This window comes from Aedes albopictus, chromosome 1 (assembly GCF_035046485.1).
Source record: "Aedes albopictus strain Foshan chromosome 1, AalbF5, whole genome shotgun sequence".
In the NCBI taxonomy this organism is placed as follows: domain Eukaryota; kingdom Metazoa; phylum Arthropoda; class Insecta; order Diptera; family Culicidae; genus Aedes; species Aedes albopictus.
Window position 1 is genome coordinate 143,589,245 of NC_085136.1, and position 23,961 is coordinate 143,613,205.

Below are 23,961 nucleotides of genomic sequence, written 5' to 3' on the forward strand. Positions count from 1 at the left end.
ATTCGTTTTAGGTGAAAACGATGGAAAATGTTCTGGGAGTAGTGTAGGCAGCATTCAAAATAGTGATCGCTCTGAAGTTCGTACATTCGAAATGGTCACCCTTCTTGTGAATGGGGCAGATAATCCCTTCCTTCCAAACCTCCGGTAGCGGTTCGGTCTCCCAGATCCTGACTATCAACCGGTGCAGACAGGTGTCCAACTTTTCTGGGCCCATCTTCATGAGTTCAGCTGTGATGCCATCCTTACCAGCTGCTTTGATGGTTTTGAGCTGATGAAGGGCATCCTTAACTTCCCTCAGCGTGCCGCGTGGGAGTTGGTCCATTTCTGTTCTCCGTTTACTGGCGTCGTCGTATCCTCCGTTGCCATGATCTCCCGTACCTACGTTCTCCACGCCATTCAGGTGCTGATCAAAGTGCTGCTTCCACCTTTCGATCACCTCACGTCCGTCCGTCAAGAGGCCTCCGTCCTTATTCATGTTTCAGCATATTTCAGCTCGCGGCATGAAGCCGTTGCGGGATGCGTTGAGGTTCTGGTAAAACTTCCGCGTTTCTTGGGATCGGCACAGCAGTTCCATTTCTTCGCACTCCACTTCTTCCAGGTGGTGCTTTTTCACCCGAAAGAGGTGAGTCTGCTGTTTCTGCTTCTGTTTGTAACGTTTCACGTTCTGTTGGGTCCCTTGCTGCAGCATTACCGCCCACGCTGCGTTCTTCTCCTCCAACACCGTTCTGCACTCTTCGTCGAACCATTCGTTCAGTCGATTCCGTTCCACGCACCCGACGGTGCTCTCGGCTATGTCGTTTATGGCTGCTTTCACTGTACTCCAGCAGTCCTCTAGAGGGGCCTCATTGAGCTCGCCCTCGTCTGACAATGCGACCTCGAGATTCTTCTCGTATGCTGAGGCGGCATCCGGTTACTTATTTTAGTCGCTGTAGGTTGTACCGTGCCGGTCGCCGGTACCGTACATTATTATTGATGACGAAGAGCTTTTGGCGCAATTTGACCCTCACTTGGTAGTAGTCGGAGTCGATGTTGACGCCACAATAGCTCCTAACGTCGATAATGTCGGAGATTTGCCGTCCGTGAATCAGAACGTGGTCGATTTGCGATTCTGTCTGCTGTGGTGATCTCCAGGTGTAGCAATAAGGTGCTCCGTATGGCCATATTTTTGGAGGCCACCACCCGATCACGCACCTCTGCCTGTCGCCCATCACTATAAAAGCTGTTCCCAGCTCACGTGTGTCGTCGCAACTCTGGTAGATGGACCTCTTAACGTTCGCACCTGTCCAACACACCTCCTGCAGCGCTACAATACCGAACCCGCGGTTCTTCAGAATATCGGCGAGTATGTGGGTGTTGAGAGTTGAGAGATCTGCAGTTCCACGTTCCGAGCTTCCAATCGCAAGTCCCTTTTCGTCACTGTAGTCGTCGCCATTGGTATCGGTTCGCATTCTTCGCTTGTTGAATTCCAGATTTTTCTTCGAGAAGTCATCCATACTTGCATTTGAGAATTCTTCCAGAAGTTCCTCCAGGGATTCTAGAGATTTCTCTGAAAACTTCACCAAGAATTCAGTCGGTAATTTCTCCGACAATTCTTCCAGAAGGTTCTCCGGAAGCTTTTCAGAAGTTCTCCCGAGATTTTTTCTAGAAGTTCTACCGGTAGTTTGCATGGGACTTCTTCCAGAAGTTCCTCAAAAAATTCTTCCAAAAATTCTTGTGGGAATTCTCTCAGGAGTTCCTTTGAAAATTTTTCAGAGCCCTCCCAAGCAATCAAAGGTTCGGATAAAATAGCATGTTTTGTCTTAATCAGCTATTCGAAGGAAGATCAATAGGATTCTATTCAGCTCACTTTTTAAGTAATTAACCGAACTTGAGTTCACAAAAAGTACATTTGTGTCGCTGAAAGGAACGCTATTCAGCTTAAAAATAAGCTCCGAAAAAATAAAAAAAAAAACATGTGCTTAGGAAATGGCGGCAAACTATTATTTCATTGCTTATTTGAGCAAAATTAACTATTTTTCATTCAAGTTAGCTAATTCTCCAATATAACGACGACCATAATTAGCGAAAATGAAACGAAAGCAAGTTTACTTTTATGATGACCGCAATAAATCTAGCAGTATCGTAGTTTCTGCTTTTCCACCAACAGATGTCGTTACTAATCGAACGGATCGCCATCTGTTGAGAGTTTGAACAGTTTTATTGTAGTAATAATGAATGCCAGAAGGTTTACATATTTTTTTTCTCAGAACTTTCACCATGACTTCAAATGATTTATTCAGGTTTTGCAAATGATTACTTCCTGGATTTTTTTCAGGAACTTCTCCAATGATTCCTGCAGGAATTCTTCCAAGGATCTCTAAAACAATTCTTTCAGAATATTTTTGTGATGGACTCCTACAGTAATTCTTCCTACAATTCCTACAAGAGTTATTCCAATTATTTTTTTTAATTTTTTTTTTTTTTGAGTTTTTGTAACCCCGTTCATGGACGGGGAGCTACCAAATGCGTTTTTTTTTAATTTTTTTTATCATTTTTGGAAAATCACCACCTAAAATATGTTTAAAAACATGGTGTGAGTAGTGGGCTGGCCTCAGCGAGAATTACTCACATACACCTCGTCCTTTTTTTACGTCCATGTTTGGCTGAGCGACAAAAAATTCTACCGCTAAGACAATGAGCAAACTCAACAGTTTTATATTTTTTAAAAGATCTTCGTGATTGGAAGAAGTGTACAAAAATATAAAAATGTGTATTTTGATCATTATTTTGTCGGTAGAAATTTTTTTCGCTAAGCCAATAGTGGACGTAAAATAAGGTTTGGGTGTATGAACAAAAAAGAAAACATACATAAATATTCGAAGGGAGATATACCAAAAGGAGAAAAATACCAGGAGGAAGTAAAGAAGGTATACTAGAAGTAAGAAAGATCACTAGAAGGTTGTAAAGAACAGAAGGCAGAAAGAGTCATCATTTGCTCTTAGGTGACAAAACCAGAAGACAAAAGATTCAAAAAGTAGAAATATCAGAAAAAAAAGTTCAAAATACAGAAGAAACAAGAAATCTGAAAGGCGGAAAAGGTCAGATGGTAGAAAAGCGTCGCAAGGCAGACAAAATGAGAACCACAATACATAAAAAAAAACAGATCTTACAAAGGTATTTTCTTCAGAAGACTGAAAAAATATTCTTTGCATTTGCATCCATGAAAGATTGCCAAATGAACCATTGATTACTTTTCAGAAAACCTAAAAGCAGTCATTTGGATCCATGAAACATTGTCGAAGCCGAAAGGGTCCCTCCTTTCCGTACAGTTTAGGAACAAGAAGTTCTAGAATTTCATAAACCACGCCATAAAATCCAAATCAATAAAAAAGGAAACGATCCCTTTAAAATATAAAATGATCCATTAAAAAGAGGAGAAAGAACCACATAAAATATGAAAATGATCCATAAAATACTAAAAATGATCCATAAAAAATTGGAGAACGATCCATAAAATATTTGATCCAATAAAACCATGGACAATGTTTTCCTATAATACACACTGTTAGGTTATGGATCATTTCCTAAATTTCATTGATCATTTCTGGATTTTTATGAATAATTTCTGAAATTTTACGGATTGTTTCCAAATTCGTAAGATCATTCCCTATGTTTTATAGATCGTATTCCTATATTTTATCGATCAGCCTAAGTATCGCTTCAGCCATTTCATGTAGCAGTTTATGAACTTTGGATTTTTTTTTTTGCTAAATTTAACGAAAAGAAGAAGCAATTCGTCATTTTTTTTGTGAAATATTTGCTTTTTGGTTTTCTGGTCGCTTCTGTGGGATAATAAAAAGCTTATTAATGGACCATTTGGCATTTTTTCATGGATCGTTTTAAAGGTTTATCGGTGCAAACAATTAGCCGACTAGAAATTGAAAATGTAGAAAAGTTCAGAAGGCAGAAGGTGGAAAGGCCGAAAGGTAGAAAGCCAAGAAGGCAGTAACTCCATAAATTGAAATATCTGAAGGCAAAAAAGATTAGATACAAGGTAGAAAGATGAGAAATTTGGAGGCGCATCATCAGCGGAAGTCGGGCCTACTATGGGCTCCAGAAGAAACTGCGGTCGAAAAAGATTCACCCACGCACCAAATGCACCATGTACAAAACGTTAATAAGACCGGTAATCCTCTACGGGCACGAGACATGGACCATGCTCGAGGAGGACCTACAAGCACTCGGAGTTTTCCAGCGACGCGTGCTAAGAACGATCTTCGGCGGTGTGCAGGAGAACGGTGTGTGGCGGAGAAGGATGAACCACGAGCTCGCTGCACTTTACGGCGAACCCAGCATCCAGAAGGTGGCCAAAGCCGGAAGGATACGGTGGGCAGGGCATGTTGCAAGAATGCCGGACAACAACCCTGCAAAGCTGGTGTTTGCAACGGATCCGGTTGGCACAAGAAGGCGTGGAGCGCAGAGAGCACGATGGGCGGACCAGGTGGAGCGTGACTTGGCGAGCATTGGGCGTGACCGAGGATGGAGAGCGGCAGCCACAAACCGAGTATTGTGGCGTACTATTGTTGATTATGTCTTGTCTTAATGATGTGGAACAAATAAATGTATGTAAAGATGAGAAAGCAGAAGGACTAGAAGGCAGAATAACTAAAATGCGAAAGTTAGCAGAGGGAAGAAAAAACACAAAACAAACATTCCAGAATGTAGAAAAACAGTAATGGTTAACAGGCGAAAAGAAACTAAAGCTAGAAAACCAGAAGGGAAAATAACTAGAACGAATAAAAATAATTTAAAAAAGAAAAATCATTGGTTTTAAAGGCCGGTACAGGAGACTAGGCAAGAATGCGTTAATACCAGAAGGAGAACATGCCATCAGAATGCAGAGAAGATCAGAAAATACCACGAGTTAGAAAGGCCTAAAAGCAGAGAGGCAAGAAGGTAGAAAGTCCAGGAAAAGATCAGAATGCAGGAAAAATTCAAAATTGGAAAAACATCAGAAGTCTGAAAATTTAAAAGGCAGAAAAACCAATACTTAGAAAAACCGGAGCCGGAAAACCATGAACTTATGTATATCAGAAAATAGAAAGAAAAACCAGAAGTTACCCAACTAACAATGGTAGTTGTATAACAGCTTATTCAGCTATTTTTAAATCAAGCTGAAGAGCGGTTTATCCATTTGTTGTACAGCAATAATGTTTGTTGGGTAGATGAACCAGAAGGACCAAAAGATCAGAAGCTTGAAAGGCCTAACGAAAAGTATAGCTTTGTCATCCTGTTCACCAACATATACGAAAGTGTCTTAGCAGGGGCGTATTCTATGAACGCATCATACAAGCTGCCCCACCAAACTGTGTCTGTCACACGTGATTACAGAAAAATACGACTTTTTATGATAGCAAGCAGCAGGAGCAGGTTCCGGATGGCGTTGTTTGATGGTAGGTATGTGTCATCCCGATGGACACTATTCCTATGTTTCGATTGTGCTTATGCGCTTTATATTGATATTGGCTGAAGCCATGCCATACCATCATCGTAATAAATATTATTTTCCCATGCTGCTTTATGGATGGGTGCCAAGCCATCCGGATTCAGCAGCCGCAACAACAACCGGTAGCTGAGCTGATGATAACGTGCATCGCAAGCACATCTTCCTAGTGCATCGAGCGTTTTCTTGGGATTGATGATAAATGTTATGACGACGACAGCTTTTTTTTTGCCTCAACAAGTTGGCATCTCTTAGTTAGGGCATAATTATCGCATAAAATCGCAACCCGTGCCAATATACTCACGTTCGGTCCAACCAACGACGCGACGTCATATGTTGCATTATGATGTTTGTTTTATGATAACCGCAACTGTGGGCGCTACCTTATACGTCAGGTGGTTCCTCTCTGCGGTGCCTACCTATGCGATGAACGATTTTATGGGTGTAGGCCGCAGTGATGGATTGTCCCCCCAATCAAATCATTGAACAAAATGGGTAGCATTTGATTGCTGCCTGTTTTAATTAGTATGTGATACTAACGACGAATTTTTGCTTGACACTCGATTTGCGAGTGCCGCTATCCATCCTCGGTCTCGATGCTGACCAGATCACCTCAAGTAATATTTTTTAAACCAATTAGTCATGTAGAAGTTTTGAGAACCTTTATTAAACCTGATATTTTTTATTTTGGTTTTATAATGGTTTTAAGAACCTCTTACAGTCAATTTGACTAAAAAATGTTACTTGGGGCTTTACCTGGTCCGCCCATCGTGCTGTCTGCGCTCAACCGCATCAGCAGCGAACACCAACTTTACTGAGTTAGTTATCCGGCATTCTTGAAACATGCCCAGCCCACCGTACCCTTCCGGCTTTGGCCACCTTCTGCATGCTGGAATCGTCATAGAAGGCAGTGTTCATTCTTTGCCGCCAAACACCGTTCCCCTGCACACCATTTATGATCGTTATTCACACGTGTTTCTCGAAGATTCCGAGTGTTTGGCGAGATAGACCAAGCCTGGTCTTTACCACATCTCAGCAAAGAAAATCTCTGAAAATCTGAGTGTTTGTAGATCATCGGGCATGGTCCATGTCTCGTGTCCATAGAGGACCACCTTATAAGTGATTTGTACATGATGCGCCTTCATATTTTACGACTCACACCTACAACATCCAGGCAGCTCATCATCCCATCGTACATGATGGATCATACTGATCTGTTGATATACGAAGGAGATTAAGAGTTAGGAAACACAAATTTGACAGCTGTCAAGTGTCAGGAAGACTCTTGTCTTGTGTTAAGATTATTTTGATGAGTAGTACTGTCAGTTGTTTGTTCATGATTCATTAGAACATTTGTTGTTAAATAAGGGGTCTCCAGTTAGCCTAGTGGTTAAGGCTATGGATCGCCAATCCGGAGACGGCGGGTTCGATTCCCGTTCCAGTCGGGAAAATTTTCTCGACTTCCAGGGCATAGTGTGTGATTGTCCTTGCCTCACAATGTACAAATTCATGCAATGGCAGGCAAAGAAAGCCCTTCAATTAATAACTGTGGAAGTGCTCAAAGAACACTAAGTTGAAGCATGGCAGGCCAAGTCCCAGTGGAGACGTAGTGCCATAAAGAAGAAGAAGATGTTGTTAAACAACATCCAATTTCAAATTGGACGTTGCGACAGTTGCTGATATATTGTGAATTAACCTAGGAATCAATCGAATATCGGGTACGGAATGGCCCGCGACAATGGAATCCTGATTACTCGGAAGGAATTCCTGGAAGAGCGTTCCCCAAGATTGATTGTCGGTCAGGAATGCTGGAGAATTCCCTGGAATGAAAAAGTTGCAGGATTTTTCGGAGAGATTGTTGTAGGATTTCTTGGAAGGTACTGCTGATGGAAAAAAAAAATGCCAGGATAAACTCGGATGGAACTGCTGGAGGATTCCCCGGAAGAAATTGATGGAGTTTTTTTTACATGAGCTTTCTGGAAGATTCCTATGAAGGAAATTGTAAACTCCCGGTGTAATTCTTTCAGGAGTTCCTCTGAGGATTCCTTTACGAGTAACCTCTGTAAAATCCTCCAAGAATTCCTTCTGTGGATTGCTCTAGGTGTTCCTGTAAGGAGTATTCTTCTAGGAGTTTCTTCTAGAGATTTCTTTGGAATTTCTTTCTGTAGATTCCTCTAAGAGCTCCCTCTAGGAGAGATTCCTCCAAGGGTTCCCTTTGAGGATTTCTTTCAGGATTCCCTCTGGGGATTCTTCAAATATGGAATTGCCTCATAGGATTCTTGCAGGGGTTCCCTCTGCAGATTTCTTCAGAAACTCCATCTGGGGACTCCTCCACGAGTTACTTCTAGGGATTCCTGCAATTTTTGCATCTGGATATTTCTCTAGGAGATCCATCTAAGAAATCTATCGGGAGATCTGAAGATTCCCGAAATATCATTTGAGAATTTTCCAGGACTTTCGCTTGGGGATTCCTCCAGAAGTTTCTTCTGAAGATTTATTCAGGTGTTCCATCTGGGAAGTTATCCGAAAGTGCCTTTTAACGATTACTGAAGCGGTTCCCTCTGTGGATTTCTCCAGAAGTTCCCTCTGGGGATTCCACCGGAAAATTATTTTATTTGTCTTTAGAATCCAAAAAAATCCTTTGGAGATTCTGCTATGATTCCGATCCCTTTGCAATGATTTTGCCAGAAACTCCCGTTGGAAATTCTTCCATTTGGGGATTTCCCAGTTTTTCCTTCAGGAGATCCGTTTGGGGTTTCCTTCAGAACTGCTTTCTGAAGATTCTTCTAGAAGAACATTTTGGTAAATAGCTCCAAAAATTTTTTCTATGATTTTTGCATGAGTTCTGTGAAGGATTTTTTTTAAAGATTTTTATCAAACTCTTACAAGGGTTCCGTCCAAGAATTCTTTTTTTTTTTCAATTCAATCAAGGATTCCTCCAAAAGTTCTTCCAGGGTTTTCTGTATAATTTACTAGAAAAATATTGTTATTATTTCCGAGAAATGTCCTGGATTGCACCTATGGAGGGATCTTCGGAAGTATTCCGGTTGGGATTCTTTAGTTACTTTTGGAAGATTCCCCGGAGATTTTTTTGTAGAAGTACTTGGAAGATTTCTTGAGGGAACACATGGAGGAAGCATTAAAAGAAGCAATTGGAGCAATTCCTGGTGAAATATTTAGAGGAAATTCTGGATAACATCATGATATAATCATTTTAAGAATCGTTGGAAGAAATTCCGTAGGAATTCAAGCAGAAATTTTGAAAAAAAAATTCTAAGGAAATTCTTTTTGAAAAATACGTAGTAAATTCCAGGAAAAAATTGTGTGGAATTCAGGAGAAATTCATAGAAAAATTTCTTGATGGATACATGAGGTAGTGTCTGCAAATTTCTTGCACGATTAAAAAAAAAATGCGGAGTAAATACTTAAGGAATTTATGGAGCAATTGTAGATAACAATTGAGGAAATGTTTAGATCCGTTGGAGGAATCCTCGGAAAATACTACAAATATCTGTACAGAAATTGGTTGGAAAAAATTCTAAAATAATCTGCGGAGCATTTCCTAGAAGTATCATTGAAGTTTCATTTAAGATTATCAGAAATTGCTGGAAGAATTCTGGAAGGAGTTCTTGGCATTAATAATGGTGAAATTTTGGCGATCAAATCGAACCGATTTGAAGAATTTGAGAAAAAAACTGAAGGAAATCTTCTGAGAATATCCTGGAAGAGTGCTTGAAGTGGAACTACATGCAGAGCAAGACTCAAGCTAGGATGGTGGCTACCTGGAGGAGTGCTTGGAAGATTTCTTTGATGATTGTTCGGAGCAATTCCTAAAGGGTTTCTGATAGGAATTCCTACAGCAGTCCTTAGAGAACAACCTAAAATTTCTCAGAGGAACTCCTACACGAGCGTTTGGAAGAACTCTCTGAAGAATAACCTCGACACACTTTTGGGAAAATTTAAGGAGGAACTCCAGCATAAATTTACTGGGAATACTGCTGAAAGAATTTTGGTGAGCTCCTGAGAAAAATCTGAAGGAATTCTTAAAAGAATTCTGAGGAAGTCCTTGAAGACCTTCCAGAGGAAGTACTATATGAATTTCCGGACGAACACCCTGAAGAAATTCTGGAAAACCTTCTGAAAGAATTTTTGGAAGAATATTAGGGAAAATTTCCCGAAGAAACTTCTGAAGGACATTCCACAGCAGTTTTTGTAATATTGCCCGGAACAACGCTTCGAGAATTACAATAACAATGGCACCAAGTATTAACAGAATCACTTCTGAAATAACTTAATCAGGAACTTCTGGAAAAACTCTTCAAGAAATTCTTCAAAGATCTCCCGGTAGAATATCTGGAAGAATTCTTGGAGCAAGACTCCAAAGAATTCTCAGAGGATTTTCTGGAAGAGAAACTTCTTGAAAAATTTCCCGATGAATTTCTGGAAGAATTTTAGGATGAACTTCTTGAAGAACTCACAAGAAGTCTCCGTGCAATTTCTGCAGGAATTCTCTGAATAGCTTTTGGAAGAATATTTAGAAGCACTATTACAAGAATTCACTGATGAACTTGTAAAAAAAACATAAAGAAAAATTCGAAGAATTTCTAAATTGTAAGAGAATTTACGGAAAAAATATAGTAGAAACTTCGGAATCTACAATAACGCTCCTGAGACTTCGGAAAAGAACTTCTCAAAACTACTGAAAGTAGGCCCAGAGCTACTCCCTGAGAATTTGAGCAATTTTACACACCATCCATGGTTGCTTCGATTCTTGAAGTGCCAGTTTCGTCGGTTGAAGAGGTGACGCGTGTAGAAGTAAGTTGTGTGTGACATAAGAAAATAAAAAAATGTTTATCTTATTCTAAATGATGAAGTTGATTGATATATCGCAAAGAAAAAATATCCTAATACTTGTACACGCCACGTGATTTTGACATAATTTCGCTGTTTTGCTTCCGCCTTGCTCAATCCACTTCGACATTCCATAATCGCATCCGCATGGCCCACGCTACCATCTCTTGAAAATGGCGCGCTAAAATATCACTTTGCGCGAAAAGTGAACAGAACGACAAAGCAGACGAACGAACTTCCCCTCATCACCCATCGAGCGAGAAGCGCGCGTCAAGCGGATTTCCCCTATCGGAGATATGCTTAGCAAAGGGTATAAAACTGGCGGATTCGTCGTGCTCAAGCCATTCCAAAAACGAACGGCATAACGAACGGACGCAGCAGCAACCCACGCTATCAACCTTGGAGAGCGCGCGAAAGCAACTCAGTTGTGCGCGAAGTATCGAAGCAGCCAAGCGATAACCCTCTCGCCACCCACCGAGCGATAGCCCTCTCGCCGCCCAACGAGCGATAGCCCTCTCGCCACCCACCGAGCGGAGAGCGCACAGCAGACCGGTTTCCCATATCGACGACACGCTTGGTGAAGCGTATAAAGCCAGCGGGACCTCTTCGCTCTTGCCATTCACAAAACGTACGGCAAAGCGAACGGACGTCCCACCTAGCAGCAACCCACGCTACCACCCCTTGGAGAAAGGGCGCGCGAAACAACTCAGTTGTGCGCGAGTAGCGAACGGAGCATCGGAGCAGCGTGCGATTTCATCGCCTCCCACCTTTTTGGAGTTTGTGCAGCGAAGCCGAAGGTACGAGCCATTGTATCCACCGCAGCCTGCCTTCCCTTACCATTCATTGTCACAAGTTTTGTGATTTCATGATATGGTTGGGATTGGTAGCGTTGCAAGAGTTTACAATACCGATCCACAATGGAGTTCGACTCTTAAATCCACCAAAGAGTTCGATCCCAAAATCCACTGAAGAGTTTGATACCTAAATCCACTTAAGAGTTCGATTCCGCAATCCACTAAAAGAGTTTCAGAAATGGTTGAAGTTTTCTTCGGAAACTTCAACCTTAACAAAGAGTTATTTAGAAATTTTCCGCCACGCAGGGGCATACAAACCGTTCCCGACGTTGCTGACATGGAGGATCAACCAGCACGAGCACCGCTGCCACCACGTCCACTACCCGCAGTAGTCGAAAATTTCGACAACGCGTTGGGACCATCTGAAGGATCTGGTCCGTTGTCGATCGGCCGTCGATGAAGCCGGCCTGATAACTTCCTGATCTGGGATAGCATTTTGTAGGCGGCATTCAAAATGGTGATCGCTATGGTGTTTTTACATTCCAAATGATTGCTTTTCTTGCGAATGGAGCAGATTGCCCCTTCCAATATTTCTGAACCCTTTTTAATGAGTTTAGCTGCGATACCATCGTAACACACTACTTTGTTGGTTTTAGGCCGACGAATAGCATCTTCAACTTCGCTCAGCGTGGTAGTTGGATCATTTCCGTCCTCTGTTGCTCTAATATAGTCGTTTCATCCGTTACGAAAAGAAAAACCATTCTGATGTACATCGAAGTGCTGCGTCCACCTTTTAATCACATCATCCGTCCGTCCATCTCAAGAGGTTTTTATCCTTATCCCTGCAAGTTTCGGCTCGCGGCACGCAGCCATTGTTAGATGCGTTGTGAAGAACTTCCATGTTTCTTGAGTACGTTCTGCCGGGTTCCATACTGCAGCATTACCGCCCGCACTGCATTCTTCTCCTCCAAAACCGCTCAGCAATCCTCGTCGAACCATTCGTTTCGTAGATTTCGTGCCACGTATCCGATGGTGCTCTCGTCTGCATCGTTGATGGCTGCTTCTACTGTACCATGTGCAGTAGTTTAAGGTTGAAGGATTCGTCATTGATATTATCGTCATCATTGAAATTTCGAAAGCAGTTTTCTCGTGCACAACACAAATATTCGTTAAGAAAATGTATTCACTGCATTCCATTTTCCATCTGGAACGCGGTGAATACATTTTCATAACGAAAATTTGTGTTTTGAACGAGAAAACTGCTTTAAAGGGGGCTCATCGAGCTTGCCCTCGTCTGGCAACGCTAATTCGAGATTCTGCGTGGCCAATTGTAACTGACGTCGATAATGTCGGATAAGTGCCGAACATCAACAGAAACGGCTGCTGTTGTGATCTTCAGATGTAACGTCAAATGAGGCTGTGATGGAAACAAGTGCGACGAATGGTCATGTCGTCGGAATATGTACGGATCTTTCACTAGCTTCCAAGCAACAACGACACGAGTGGAAAATATCGAATGCTGTTTAATTACGCACCATCAACCCGATGGCACATGTCAAAGATCGTTTTCCATGACACGCTTAATTTCTCCGCCCTTGTTATTCACCGCGTTGTGTTGTGCTTATTCGAAGCCGTGGTTTGAGTGGGGCATCGGTAATTTGAGCCAAAGTGAGCAATTTCTTTTTTGCTGTTTCACCGTCCCTCTTCGAAGATCGCTGCTTATACCACCAAGGTATCAAATTTCCTTGGAATTTGTTGGACCTACCTATACGTAAAGGATAAGTTTGGCCAACATTTGAAGATAAATTTCGCAACAAGCTCCTCCTGGCGCGGTGGAGCTACGACGAGTTACGGTGAGTGAAATTCATACTATGGATCGATGGTGGCGTTGACAGCACTCACCCCGGCTCACAGAGTCACGAGTCAATCGCTGCGGTGTCGGGTGTATTTATTGGATATTGATGGTGCTACTCATTGCCTGGATGAGGTTGCTATTTTCGGAGGATGGGCACTATAGAAACCGATGCGAGGCTCAGTTTCAGTCGACTAATTTGTGTGATTAATTGATGCCGGGGAGAAACGAAGAAATTTTGTTAAACAATAATTAATGCTGACAGGAGGGGAATTTTCTTGTCGGTTGATGTGTATTGCTTAATATTTGCAACTAGCGTTTCGAAAGCCATTAATGTATCACATTTCAACTGATGATCAATTCCAAAACTAGCTCGGAAAAAGTATTGAAACAGTCTTGGGCTGAAAATGTCCTTGATATGCCAGCAAAACAATCACAGTAACAAAAAAATTATGTGAATGCTTTACAAACTATTAAAACATAGGTATTTTTAAACGTTAAAAAAAGTTATCATGGATTGACACTTTTTTGGTTTTTCTCGAAAAAATGAAATTTTTTTACACCAATGTCAATAAATTTTATTGTTTATATCCAAAGATTTTCCACTTCTGTTCTCAAGTTATGTTTAATCAGATATATTAGAATCAATTTAGCTTGAGGGAAGAACACATTTAGTAGTTTTGTGTGGTATTATACATTTAACTAATTTTCCTCTATATGGGTAAAAATTTCAACCTGGTATAACTTAATTCGCCGTGAAAAAATATTACATTTTATAACGTTGTATTAAGTATCAATATATTGTTGATAAACGTTAAAAAATTCATTCAATTCGGTTCACTGGTTTCAGAGATATGACAGCTCAAAAATTAGTTGTCTAAATAATAGTGTTTTACCCGAACGGTTCTAACTTCGTAAAAAAATATTCAATCGAGCCCAAATTTGTACCAATGATGCACATATAACAGGTTGATAAACAGTCAAAATTTGAGATTTTTCGATGCACTCTATGAAAAGTTACAGGATGTTGAATTTTTATGTGGGAGAAAAAAAGTTGCCTATCCCAAACATTTTGGCCATCCCCTGTACATAAACTTTGACATTTAGATTGCTCCGAGAGTTTGCGTTGAAATTGGACCAACAAAGTTGCAAACACGAACGCAGCCGTGGTCATGCCCTTAGGCTTGCAATTATGTTGCAGAGCCAAATTGATGGACAGTTAAATTAAACGTTGTGAAATTGTGATTGCTTGCTCTTGCTTGACTTGTAAGCGAGTGCAATTGCAGACCTGTTGCGAGCATAAACATTTTCCACACTTTTTTGAATTCGTTCGAAATAAAGAAACTTAAATAAATATCAAGTCGGGCAACTAAATTATTGATACTAGAGTCGTATACGTTCGCATTTTGAGGAAAAGCTAGGACCAGTATCAGTGACGAATAGGTATTAGAAGACCAGACTTCCGGTTACTGAGTGACGGCTTGACCGGGAGGTTCAGGTACCACAGCCAACGAAGTAGGCAGGACTACACCCCGATCCACTAATCCATTTCCATTTCCGCTAAGCTTTACGTCTCTCCGGGACCATTAAGAAGGCATTGCTTCGGAGAGGAACTAGTGCACAAATCGCACTTTCAAGGTTAACTGCGTAGCCTTGCAGCAACGAACATCGATGGCCCGCTTTTTTTTTTTTAAGGATACCATGGCAATGTATTTCCGCCCAAGACCGACGCCTCTGGGGCAGCAGGGATTACAGTACCGGGGCCTGACAACCCCCCCCCCCCCCTCACTCCGCTTGCAAGGCTGCCGCGTAGTCGTTGGCTAAGAATAGGACTACTAACCCCAATTCAAGGTGTCAAGCGCCCCTTTCTGAGGAATGAATGATCGAAGGGGTGGAAAAGATGCTCGATCATTAACGGAGCTTGTATGGTACCTGGGCATCACCAATAGTATTTCGTCCCTTACCGCGTTAATGCAGGGCTCTGGTGTGGTGGACCTCCTTTCCCGTGCAACTAGTGGGATTAAAGAATGAAGTCAAATTATAATCAAAAACAAACTGATGCTAGTGGCAGTGGTGAGGCTAACCCCTTCGCAAGAAGTGGGTTGGCGAGGTCTCCGTTAAGGAGAAGTAAGGAGTCAGGAGCGGGAAGCTGCGCACGCAGCTCCAGCGTGGGAGCTCCGATCCGTTCCCCGGCTAGTCTGTCGGTGGAGAAGCCGAACATAAGTAAGGACCTGAAAACAGTCCTGTTACGACTTCATAAGTCGATGAACGATGCCAACGTCCGATTCGTGGGACACGTGGGACTCGTTAAAACTGCAGAAGCGGTGGAACCGACGAAAGCAAAGGTAACGAAGTCTACCCAGATGGAGGCCTTTGCTTCCGCAGGTAATCCAAAACGTGTGGTAGATGCGACTGCTCATGATAAGCACTTGAAGAAGCGGGCGAGGCAGCCGTCAGATGAGGAGCTGTCTGGCGGTGCCCGCAAAGCCAAGCGAATACTTACCCCGAATATCGTCCCAAGGGTATCTCGGAAAGCTGGGAAGGTTGGGCCTGGAAAGGCTGGCCCGTCCCGGAAGGATGGGAGCAAGGATTGCGACCGTTGCGCATGTCGGACGCAGACGTACTCGTACGGGCTAGATGATCTTGGAGCTAAAGCGCGACAACGAGCGCAAGGACGCGGCTTACAAAATTTTAGCGGAGGAGGCCCTTGGTGAAGTGGTAGAGGTGAGGGTTTTCACACAAGAGGCGGCTCTGAAGGTGAAAAATCTAGACGAGATCACCGAAGTGGAAGAGTTCGTCACGGTACTGCGGCAACACTGCGATGTGCAGGTGGCCGCCACAGCCGTTAGGTTACGGAAGGGGCCAGCAGGGACACATATAGCGTTTGGTTCAGCTACCTGTGGCGGACGTAAAACAGTCCGTTAAAGTAGAAAGGATTAAGGTAGGCTGGTGCGTATGTCATCTGACGTCACCGCTGGTTTGCTTCAGGTGTCTGGAACCAGGACACAAGTCATGGGACTGCAAAGGCCCTGACAGGCAAACTGTGTAGGAGATGCGGCGCTGAAGGCCATAAGGTACAAGGCTGAACGAGTTCACCCATTTGTCTGATCTTTACCGGGAAATCCGTGTAACAACAGACACCCAATGGGTGGCCCAAGGTGCCCGGCCTTCTAGAAAGCCGCAATGAACAAATCACAGTACATATAACGCAGCTGAACCTGAAACACTGCGACGCATCTCAGCAGCTGCTTTGTCAGGCGGTTTCTGAGTGGGGGACGGATATCGCTATCGCCTTCATTGCGAACCCATACCGAGTACCCGCCGGCAACGGCAATCGGGCCTCGGATGGGTCCAGAAAAATGGCGGCGATATGAACGACGGATAAATACCCCATATAGGAGATTTTATCTACTAATGGCTAGTTTCCACCTGGTAAGTACTGTGTAAAAAGATAGAACAAGTAATGTTCACGTAAAACTTTTGCAATCAAAATTACTTAAGCGTTCGCAGTTGATAAGTAATTCGCAGCCAGAAAGATTTGCCAATAGATGGCACTGTCATGCGATGCTGTCAGTCATGTTGTAAATGAGCCATTTTACGAAGTGTCAACAATGTTGATGATGATATTGGTTTTTACGGGTTATTGGACACTACCTCCTGTCAAAATTCATTCATAAAATCGGCTCGTAAAATGGACTATTATCTGTACGGAATGAGCCATTTTAAGAAGTGACCACAATGTTGATGATGATATTGGTTTTCACGGGTTCTTGGACGCTACCTCCTGTCAAAATTCATTCATAAAAACGGCTCGTAAAATGGACTATAATTTGTCGATGTATTATTCCGTTAGTAAAAGTGACATTGCTCTTTCTCTTTTTTGTTTCTTCTCTCGCACCAAAGACATCAGTGTGCATTAAGCTGTTAGTGCACAGGGGCCTTAGGCTTGTAGTACACAGGGTGAAATATTTGACAAGAAAAGAACTCAAGAAACAACATCAGTTTGAAACGGGAAACGCAATGGGGCCGACAACGGAATGCGGAAGCACTGCGGTATGTACTTAAAAAAATCCGCTAGTATGCCGCTGCGGCAAAACACAATGAGCGCGGATTTCCTGCGGTTAATTTTAAAACAACTTCAGTTCGATGAATATGTTTGTTTCCTGAAAGAAGGGAATTATGTGAGAATCTGCAGCATTGCTCTTCATCTGTCTTGCTCTATCGAAAGAAATCTGTGGTTTCCTAATACTCGAAAATTCCTAGAAGAGTTCTTTCAGGAGTTCCCTGATAATTCCTCTAGAATGTCCCCCAGGAGTTCGGGATTACATCCAGAAGTTCTCCTCAAGTTCTTCCTTCAGGAGATTATCAGGAATTCCTCCGGAGTTTCTCGGATATTCCCGTAGGAGCTCCCCGGGAATTCCTCCAGGAGTTTCCTGAAAATTCCTCCAGGAGTTCCCCGGGAATTCCTCAAGAAGTGTTCCGGAAATTCCTTCAGGGATTCCCCAGGAAATCATCCAGAAATTCTCTAGTGCTTCCTCCAGGAAATCCCCGATGAAACTTCCGGGAGTTCCCCGGGAATGCCTCCCGAAGTTCCCAGTTAATCCCTTCAGGAGTTCGCCGAGAGTATATCCAGGAGTCCCCCGTGAATTCTTGTAGGAGTTCCTCTGGAAGTCCTGCAGAAATTCCCCAATGAGTTTCCAATAAATTCCTCCAGGTGTTTCCCAGGAACTCATCAAAATAACCTCTGAAATTCCCGTGTAAATCTTCCAGAATTCCTGCAGGACTTCCCCGGAGGAATTTCCTGGAGGAATCCCCGATGGAATTTCTGGAGCAATCACCAGAATCTCCAGAAATTCCTTCTGAGATTCCTCCAATAATTCCTCCGGAGATTCCTCCGGGAATTCTTCCAGAGATTCCTCCGGGAATTCTTCCGACAATTCCTCCGGAAATTCTTTCGAAGATTCCTCCGGGAATTCTTCCGGAGATTCCTCCACGAATTCCTCCGGAGATTCATGCAGTAATTTCTTCGGAGATTCCTCCAGGCATTCCTTCGAAGTTTTCTTCAGGAATTCCTATGGAGATTCGAACAGAAATTCTTTCGAAAATTCCTCCTGGAATTTCTCCGAAGATTCCCCCAGGAATTGCTTCGGAGATTCCTTCAGGAACTCCTCCAGCGGTTCCTCCGGAAATTCCTCCAGAGATTCCTCCATGAATTCCCCCAAAGATTCCTGCAGTATTTTTTTCGGAGATTCCTCCTGGAATTCCTTCGTAGATTCCTTCAGGAATTCCCTCGGAGAATCCTCCGAGGAATCCTCGGAGGAGCTTCTTGGAAGAAGCCTCAGAAGATTTCCTGGAAGAATTTTTGGAGGAATCCTCGGAAGAATTCCTGAAGGAATATCAAGAGGAATCTCCTGGTAGAATCTTAGAAAACACCTCTGGAGAAAACACTGAAGGAACTCCTAAAAGATCCCATGCTATTAAACCCTGAAAAAAAAATTCCTTCATGGAGGGTTTTTTGCGAGGGGCGAATCACTAGCGCATTTTCGATTCAGCCTTGCGTATTGACATACGCATTGGCGCATTTTGTTACGCATTAGCGTATTAAGGTACGCATTTCTAAAATTGAACAACACCTGTCAAAATTTTACAGCATGCACTTTTCAACGCATTGATAAAATTGTTCGTATTTTTCTACGCATTGATAGAAAACACGCATTTTTATGCGCATTGGTGGATTGCTCGCATTTTTATACGCATTGATAAATAACACGCATTTTCCTACGCATTGGTGTATTTTTCAACACATTATGTATTAAAACTCCAAAAATTCGTCATGCATTCCAGTGCATTTTTCAACGCATTGGATATTTTGGCGCATTTTTCAACGCATTACATTTTCAAATGCATTTTTCAACGCATTGGAGCATTTTGTAACGCATTTTCATCAAAACGCATTTTCGATTCAGTTGTTTTGGAAGTGATCCGCCCCTCGGTTTTTTGTAGAAATTCAAATGAAAATCTCAGAGACATTTTATGAGAATCCCCGGCGAACTCCTGGTGGATGTTCCACTGAAACACCTGGAAGGATTTCAAGAGGATTTTCTGCGAAATCCCAGAGAAAACCTTCGTACGGAATGCCAGAAGATTCATCGCATTTGTGGATCTTCATAAATTTCTCGTGAAGCTTTGTCCCAATATTTCTTCAAGGATTCCAAAGTCCAAATCGTAAACAACCTGGTGCCCTTTTCTTTACATCCTTCTTACAGCATCGTTTCGTTAAAATGCTGTCAGCTAAACAAATGTCAAAATTACTTACGGAAAAAGGTGAAATTTTACTTGGGCGCTTTACTTGGTAACAGGAAACTTAGCTTAACTATGAAAGCTTCGTGGTCAAGGTAAACGGAGGCTTCTTCTGTAGCTGGTATGCGCCTCCACGGTGTGGTCTATCGATCATTTCACGCAGATACGGTGCAATCCAGCTGCATGACGACCGTGCTGACAGGGCGAAGGCAGGTGGTAAAAGCGGGTAACTTCAATGTATGGGCCGTGGGTTGAAGTAGCCGTTTCACGAATCAGCGGGGTCAGATGATGAGCTTGGCTGGAATGCCGTTTCAACGGCTATCACCCTCATCGTCTTGAAACTATGCACAGAGGAGCTGGTGCGTAGACTCGGAGAATGGCTAGTGCAGATGGCCCAAGGGTTCGGAGTTGGCTACGTTGGTCATACCGGTGCCCTGCGGTCGAAATCAACCCTTACAGCGATTAAGTGGCCGCGGAGAGGACATCCTGGTAGCGTTGCTATCGTGGCGTCGGTCTACTGAGTTGGGTCCGAGCCCGCGGTTAGCAAAGGGGTCCCCGTAAAGGTCGGGGCAGGTGGAGGTCCTTCTGTGTGCTGGCTGATACGGCCTTACTTGCGGGAAGGCCAAATCGATGTGCACGCGGTATCAGTACTGTGCAGTTGGAAGCAGGCGTGGTGTCGACCCTGCCTGCCTCCCGAGGACAAAGTGAGTGATGATTCCCACTAGGGAAACTGGCTCAGCGCTAGTATGCTACCTTCGTGGACTCCCCAAAGCGAGTCATCGATGTTCATTGCTGTAGGCTACGCAGCTAACCTTGAGGGTGCGGTGTGCACTAGCCTCTCTCTGAAGCAATTCCCTTCTTGGTGGTTCCGGAGGGACGAAGGGTTTAGCGACCATGGGAATGCTGTTAAAACAGCAAAATTTGTGCATAAATTAAGTTGTGGCTTCAACGAGGAAACTTAGTTCGCGAGAACATGTCTGGAGACAACGGGGTTTCCAGGAAGAGAGCCCAAAAAAAGGGGGTTTCAAGAAGCATCAGAAGCGTTTCAGGGGGTTGTTTTATGGCATTTCAGGAGCTTCAGGTTTCGTTGACGCTTCAATGGGATTACAGGATAATGACGGTAACTATGTCATTAGCGGTCACAGGACGTTTCGGGGACAGCAAATGGAGATTGCAGGGGCGATTTCAAGCGGTATCAGAAAATCTCAGTAGTGTTTCAGAGGGTCCCATGAGGTTTCAGGGGGTCCAATGCGAGCTCGAGAGCGTTTAAGAAAGTTCGGGAAGGTCATATCAGGAGGTTTTAGAGGATTTCATGGGGTCTGATGGCCGCTTCATAGGTCACAGAGGTGTTTCAGAGGGTCTCAGGGGGTTCCAGGGAGCCTCAAGGACACTTCAGGAGGCTTCCAGGTAGCCTCAGATATGCTTCACAGCAGATCCCAGGGAAGTTACAGGGCGTTTCAAGGGGTCCCAGGAGGTATAATCGATTCATGGTGTTTCAAAGCGCTCTGCAATGATCCTGAGACCCTGTGAAGCGCCCCTAAAACCTCATGATTCCTTTTAAAATCCATTGGGGCTTGAATAACACTACTATTCTGAAAGTTTGGAAAAATAGGAAATGGCTTTTTCAATTCATGTCTGATTGTAGCGATGAAGAAGAGGAAAAAAAAAATACAAAAGTAGGGACGGGCCAGGGAACCTAGGACTTTCTGCACGAATCAAAAAGGTTATCCATAGATCTTATTAGTGAATCATAAAGCAACTCAAAGTGAAATTGTGTTGCTCAACCCTTCAACCTTTTCAATCCGGTTAAATAAACCAATTCGCTTCGCTAATGGCCAATCCAAGATCAAACAAAACTCCACGATTTATTCAGGACGTTATTCATTACCTACCATACCGTTTTGATGCCCCCATTCCAATCACCGAGCCATTTGTTTCCCAAAGGAAAATATCGTAAATTTTAAATTTCACGCTTTTCCCCATATAACACCGCCTTTCCATGCATGTGTACCTACGTGCGCGCCCAGACAACCACTAGTTGTATAAGATGTTGCATAAGATGATAAAGTGGAGGCCATATGCGTGCATGCCTCCATTTAGGCGCATGTGAAATGTACGCATATCGCCTCCACTTTAGCATCTTATACAACATCTTATACGATCACTGGTTGACTGGGCGGTGTGCTATCAACGGCAGACATCAGCCGCTCTCCATAAGTACGCGTATTCTCCTCCAGGCGGTTCCACAATTGAAATATATCGTCGCGGCGAGCAATCGGGAAAAAAACGCCAGCAACATGCAATAAGTGCTGCACACTCCTCTTCGATCCGTCACGTTGTTCGGGAGTCGTGTTGTTGCATATCGCAACCGGCCGGCGGAGTGCGGAATCCATCGGGTTGGCTGGCTGTGTTGTGGTCCGTCGTGCGGTGCCGTGGCGTGGCAGACATTTACCGAAAGTGCCTCAAGAAATGATTTTCTCTTTCCCTTCTCCGGTCGATCTACCAACAACGGACTGACGACGCCTTCTGACACAGTCACCATTACTCTTCACCACCAGCAGCAACAGCTTCCAAGGGCGGCGGAAGATGCATGCGGTCGTGCAGAGGGCGCAATCAAGCTCCAATTTGCGACCATAAAAATGATAATCAGTGATCAGTGAAGAACGCGTCCAAACACCGGGAGTAATTATGCCTTCCTAGAGGGGGGTTTCACGCGCGAAACATACCTATAAGCGAATGTGCCAGCAGCGGAATGAGAAGCGCCGGTGCAGAGTGTGGTGCAGTGAGTGTTGAAAAATATCGAAATGAGTACCTGGGAAACACCGGATTGAACATCCGGAACGGTGGAACCGGTGCGAGAAAGTGAAATCAGTGAGAGTGTGTGTTTGTTGGGCAATTTAGGGAAAAAATATAGTTGGAAGAAAATGTCGTTCTCGTCGAACGATACGATGCGACCGCTGGCCATGCAGCGGTCCCAATCGTTGCCGCAGCTTCACTCCAGGGAAGACTCCGGGGTGGGATTGAGTGGGAGCGGTTCCTGCAGTGGGATCAACAACATGGCTTACGAAGCGTCTTCCGGACACCACCGGTCACACAAGCACCATCGGCACCGGAATGGTCCGGAGCTGAAGATTCCCTACGGTGCCCGGTTGGTGGCCGATCTGCGCCAGCTGATGACCCTGCGACAGCACTACTATCCGGAAGGCGGCTGGGGCTGGCTGCTGACTGTGATCGGTTTTACGATCCACTGCATCTGCCACGGGCTGCATCTGTCGGCGGGGGTGTTCATGATGGAGATGGCCAGCATCTTTCGGCAGCAACCAACGGCAGCAGGTAAGTTGGGGCATTGGGAGGTTACACGTGATCATGAAATTATCCAGATTTAGCGAAGCGAAAACTTGTCATGCAAATGGTCTGGTCAATCATCCAACTCATTAAAAATATATCAAGTCCTTTCCTAAGTTACACTTTCACATTATTTGTTTATTAATCAAACTGCTAACTTTTAATCCAGAGATTTGATTGATAGAGGGGAATTCGCCAATTGATGAATACTATCTAAATTTAAAACTTCTTACGGGGACTGCCTGGATTTTACTGAAACTTGGTGTTTTTTCGGCTTTCAGTCAGTCAGTGCCTACGTTTCGATCCTGTGGTTGGGATCTTCATCAGGACTCGATATGAATCAACTTGTGAAGATCGTGTTAAGCACGCGTAGGATTGTCATTTTCGAATTCAGAGATCCATACTGTCTACGAGCATTGTACTACTCGTTGGTACGATTCGTACTAGAGTATGCTGCTGTGGTCTGTGATATCTGGCTACCACATGTGAAGACACGTCTTCAAATTGAAGACATTTGAAGTTCTGTGAAGACATTTATTTTTGTGAAGATATTTCAAATTAAGTGAAGACTTTTGAAAGCTGAAAAATAATATTTCTGTTGTTGACCCAAACCAATAATTCAAATCTTGGAACAATTTCAGATGAAATGCATTTCAATTTTTGTTGACAAAAACGTACAGGAGTTCCTCAGGAATTTCTCTAGGAGTTCCCCGGGAAATCCTTCACGAGATCGCCTAGGAGTTAACCGATTTTTTTTTTTCAGGAGTTCCCAGGGAATTTCTCCAGAAGATCATCCAGGTGTTCCTCGGAAATTCCTTGACGTATTCCTTGAAATGTCTCCAGGAGTTCCTCGAGTTTCCACAAGGAGTTCTTTGGGAATTCCTCCAGAAGCTCCACCGGAAATGACCCATGAGTTTCCCGGAAATTCCTGCAGGAGTTCCTGGGAAAATCCCTCTGAGGTTTCTCTGGAGTTCATCCTGGAGGTCCAAGGAAATTTCTCCGGTGAATCCTCGGAAATTGCTCCAAGACTTTGCCAAAAAAAGTCATCAGGAGTTCCATTCCTACAAAATTCCTTCATGTAGTCTTCAAAAATCTTCCAGGAGTTGCTCGGGAATTCCTCCTGGAGTTCCTCAGGGACTCTTTCTGGAGTTCCTCGAAAATTTCTCTACAATTTTGCCGAGAATTTCTTTCCTTAGAATATCCTAGGGAATTTCTCTAGGAGTTCCTCGGGATTCAAGGAACTCCTGGAGATCTTTCGATGATCTTCTGGAGAAGTTCCCGAGGATCTCCTAGAGGAATTCCTGAGAAACTTCTAGAAGAAATTCCGAGAAATACCT

At 43.5% G+C, this 23,961-nt stretch overlaps 1 protein-coding gene across 3 annotated transcripts in view; it reads left to right on the forward strand.

Annotated features, from left to right (window-relative positions):
• The window catches only part of LOC115253729 (monocarboxylate transporter 12), a 384,960-nt gene that overhangs the window by 212,349 nt on the left and 148,650 nt on the right, over positions 1-23,961 (forward strand). Inside the window, exon 1 of one of the 3 annotated variants that reach the window (XM_029861663.2) lies at positions 21,459-22,612. The exons of the other annotated variants lie outside the window; for them this stretch is intronic. Coding sequence (XP_029717523.2) covers positions 22,204-22,612 — 409 coding nt within the window. The 5' untranslated portion in view covers positions 21,459-22,203. Of the gene's footprint in view, positions 1-21,458; positions 22,613-23,961 lie in introns of those variants that run through there. 3 annotated transcript variants of the gene reach the window in all.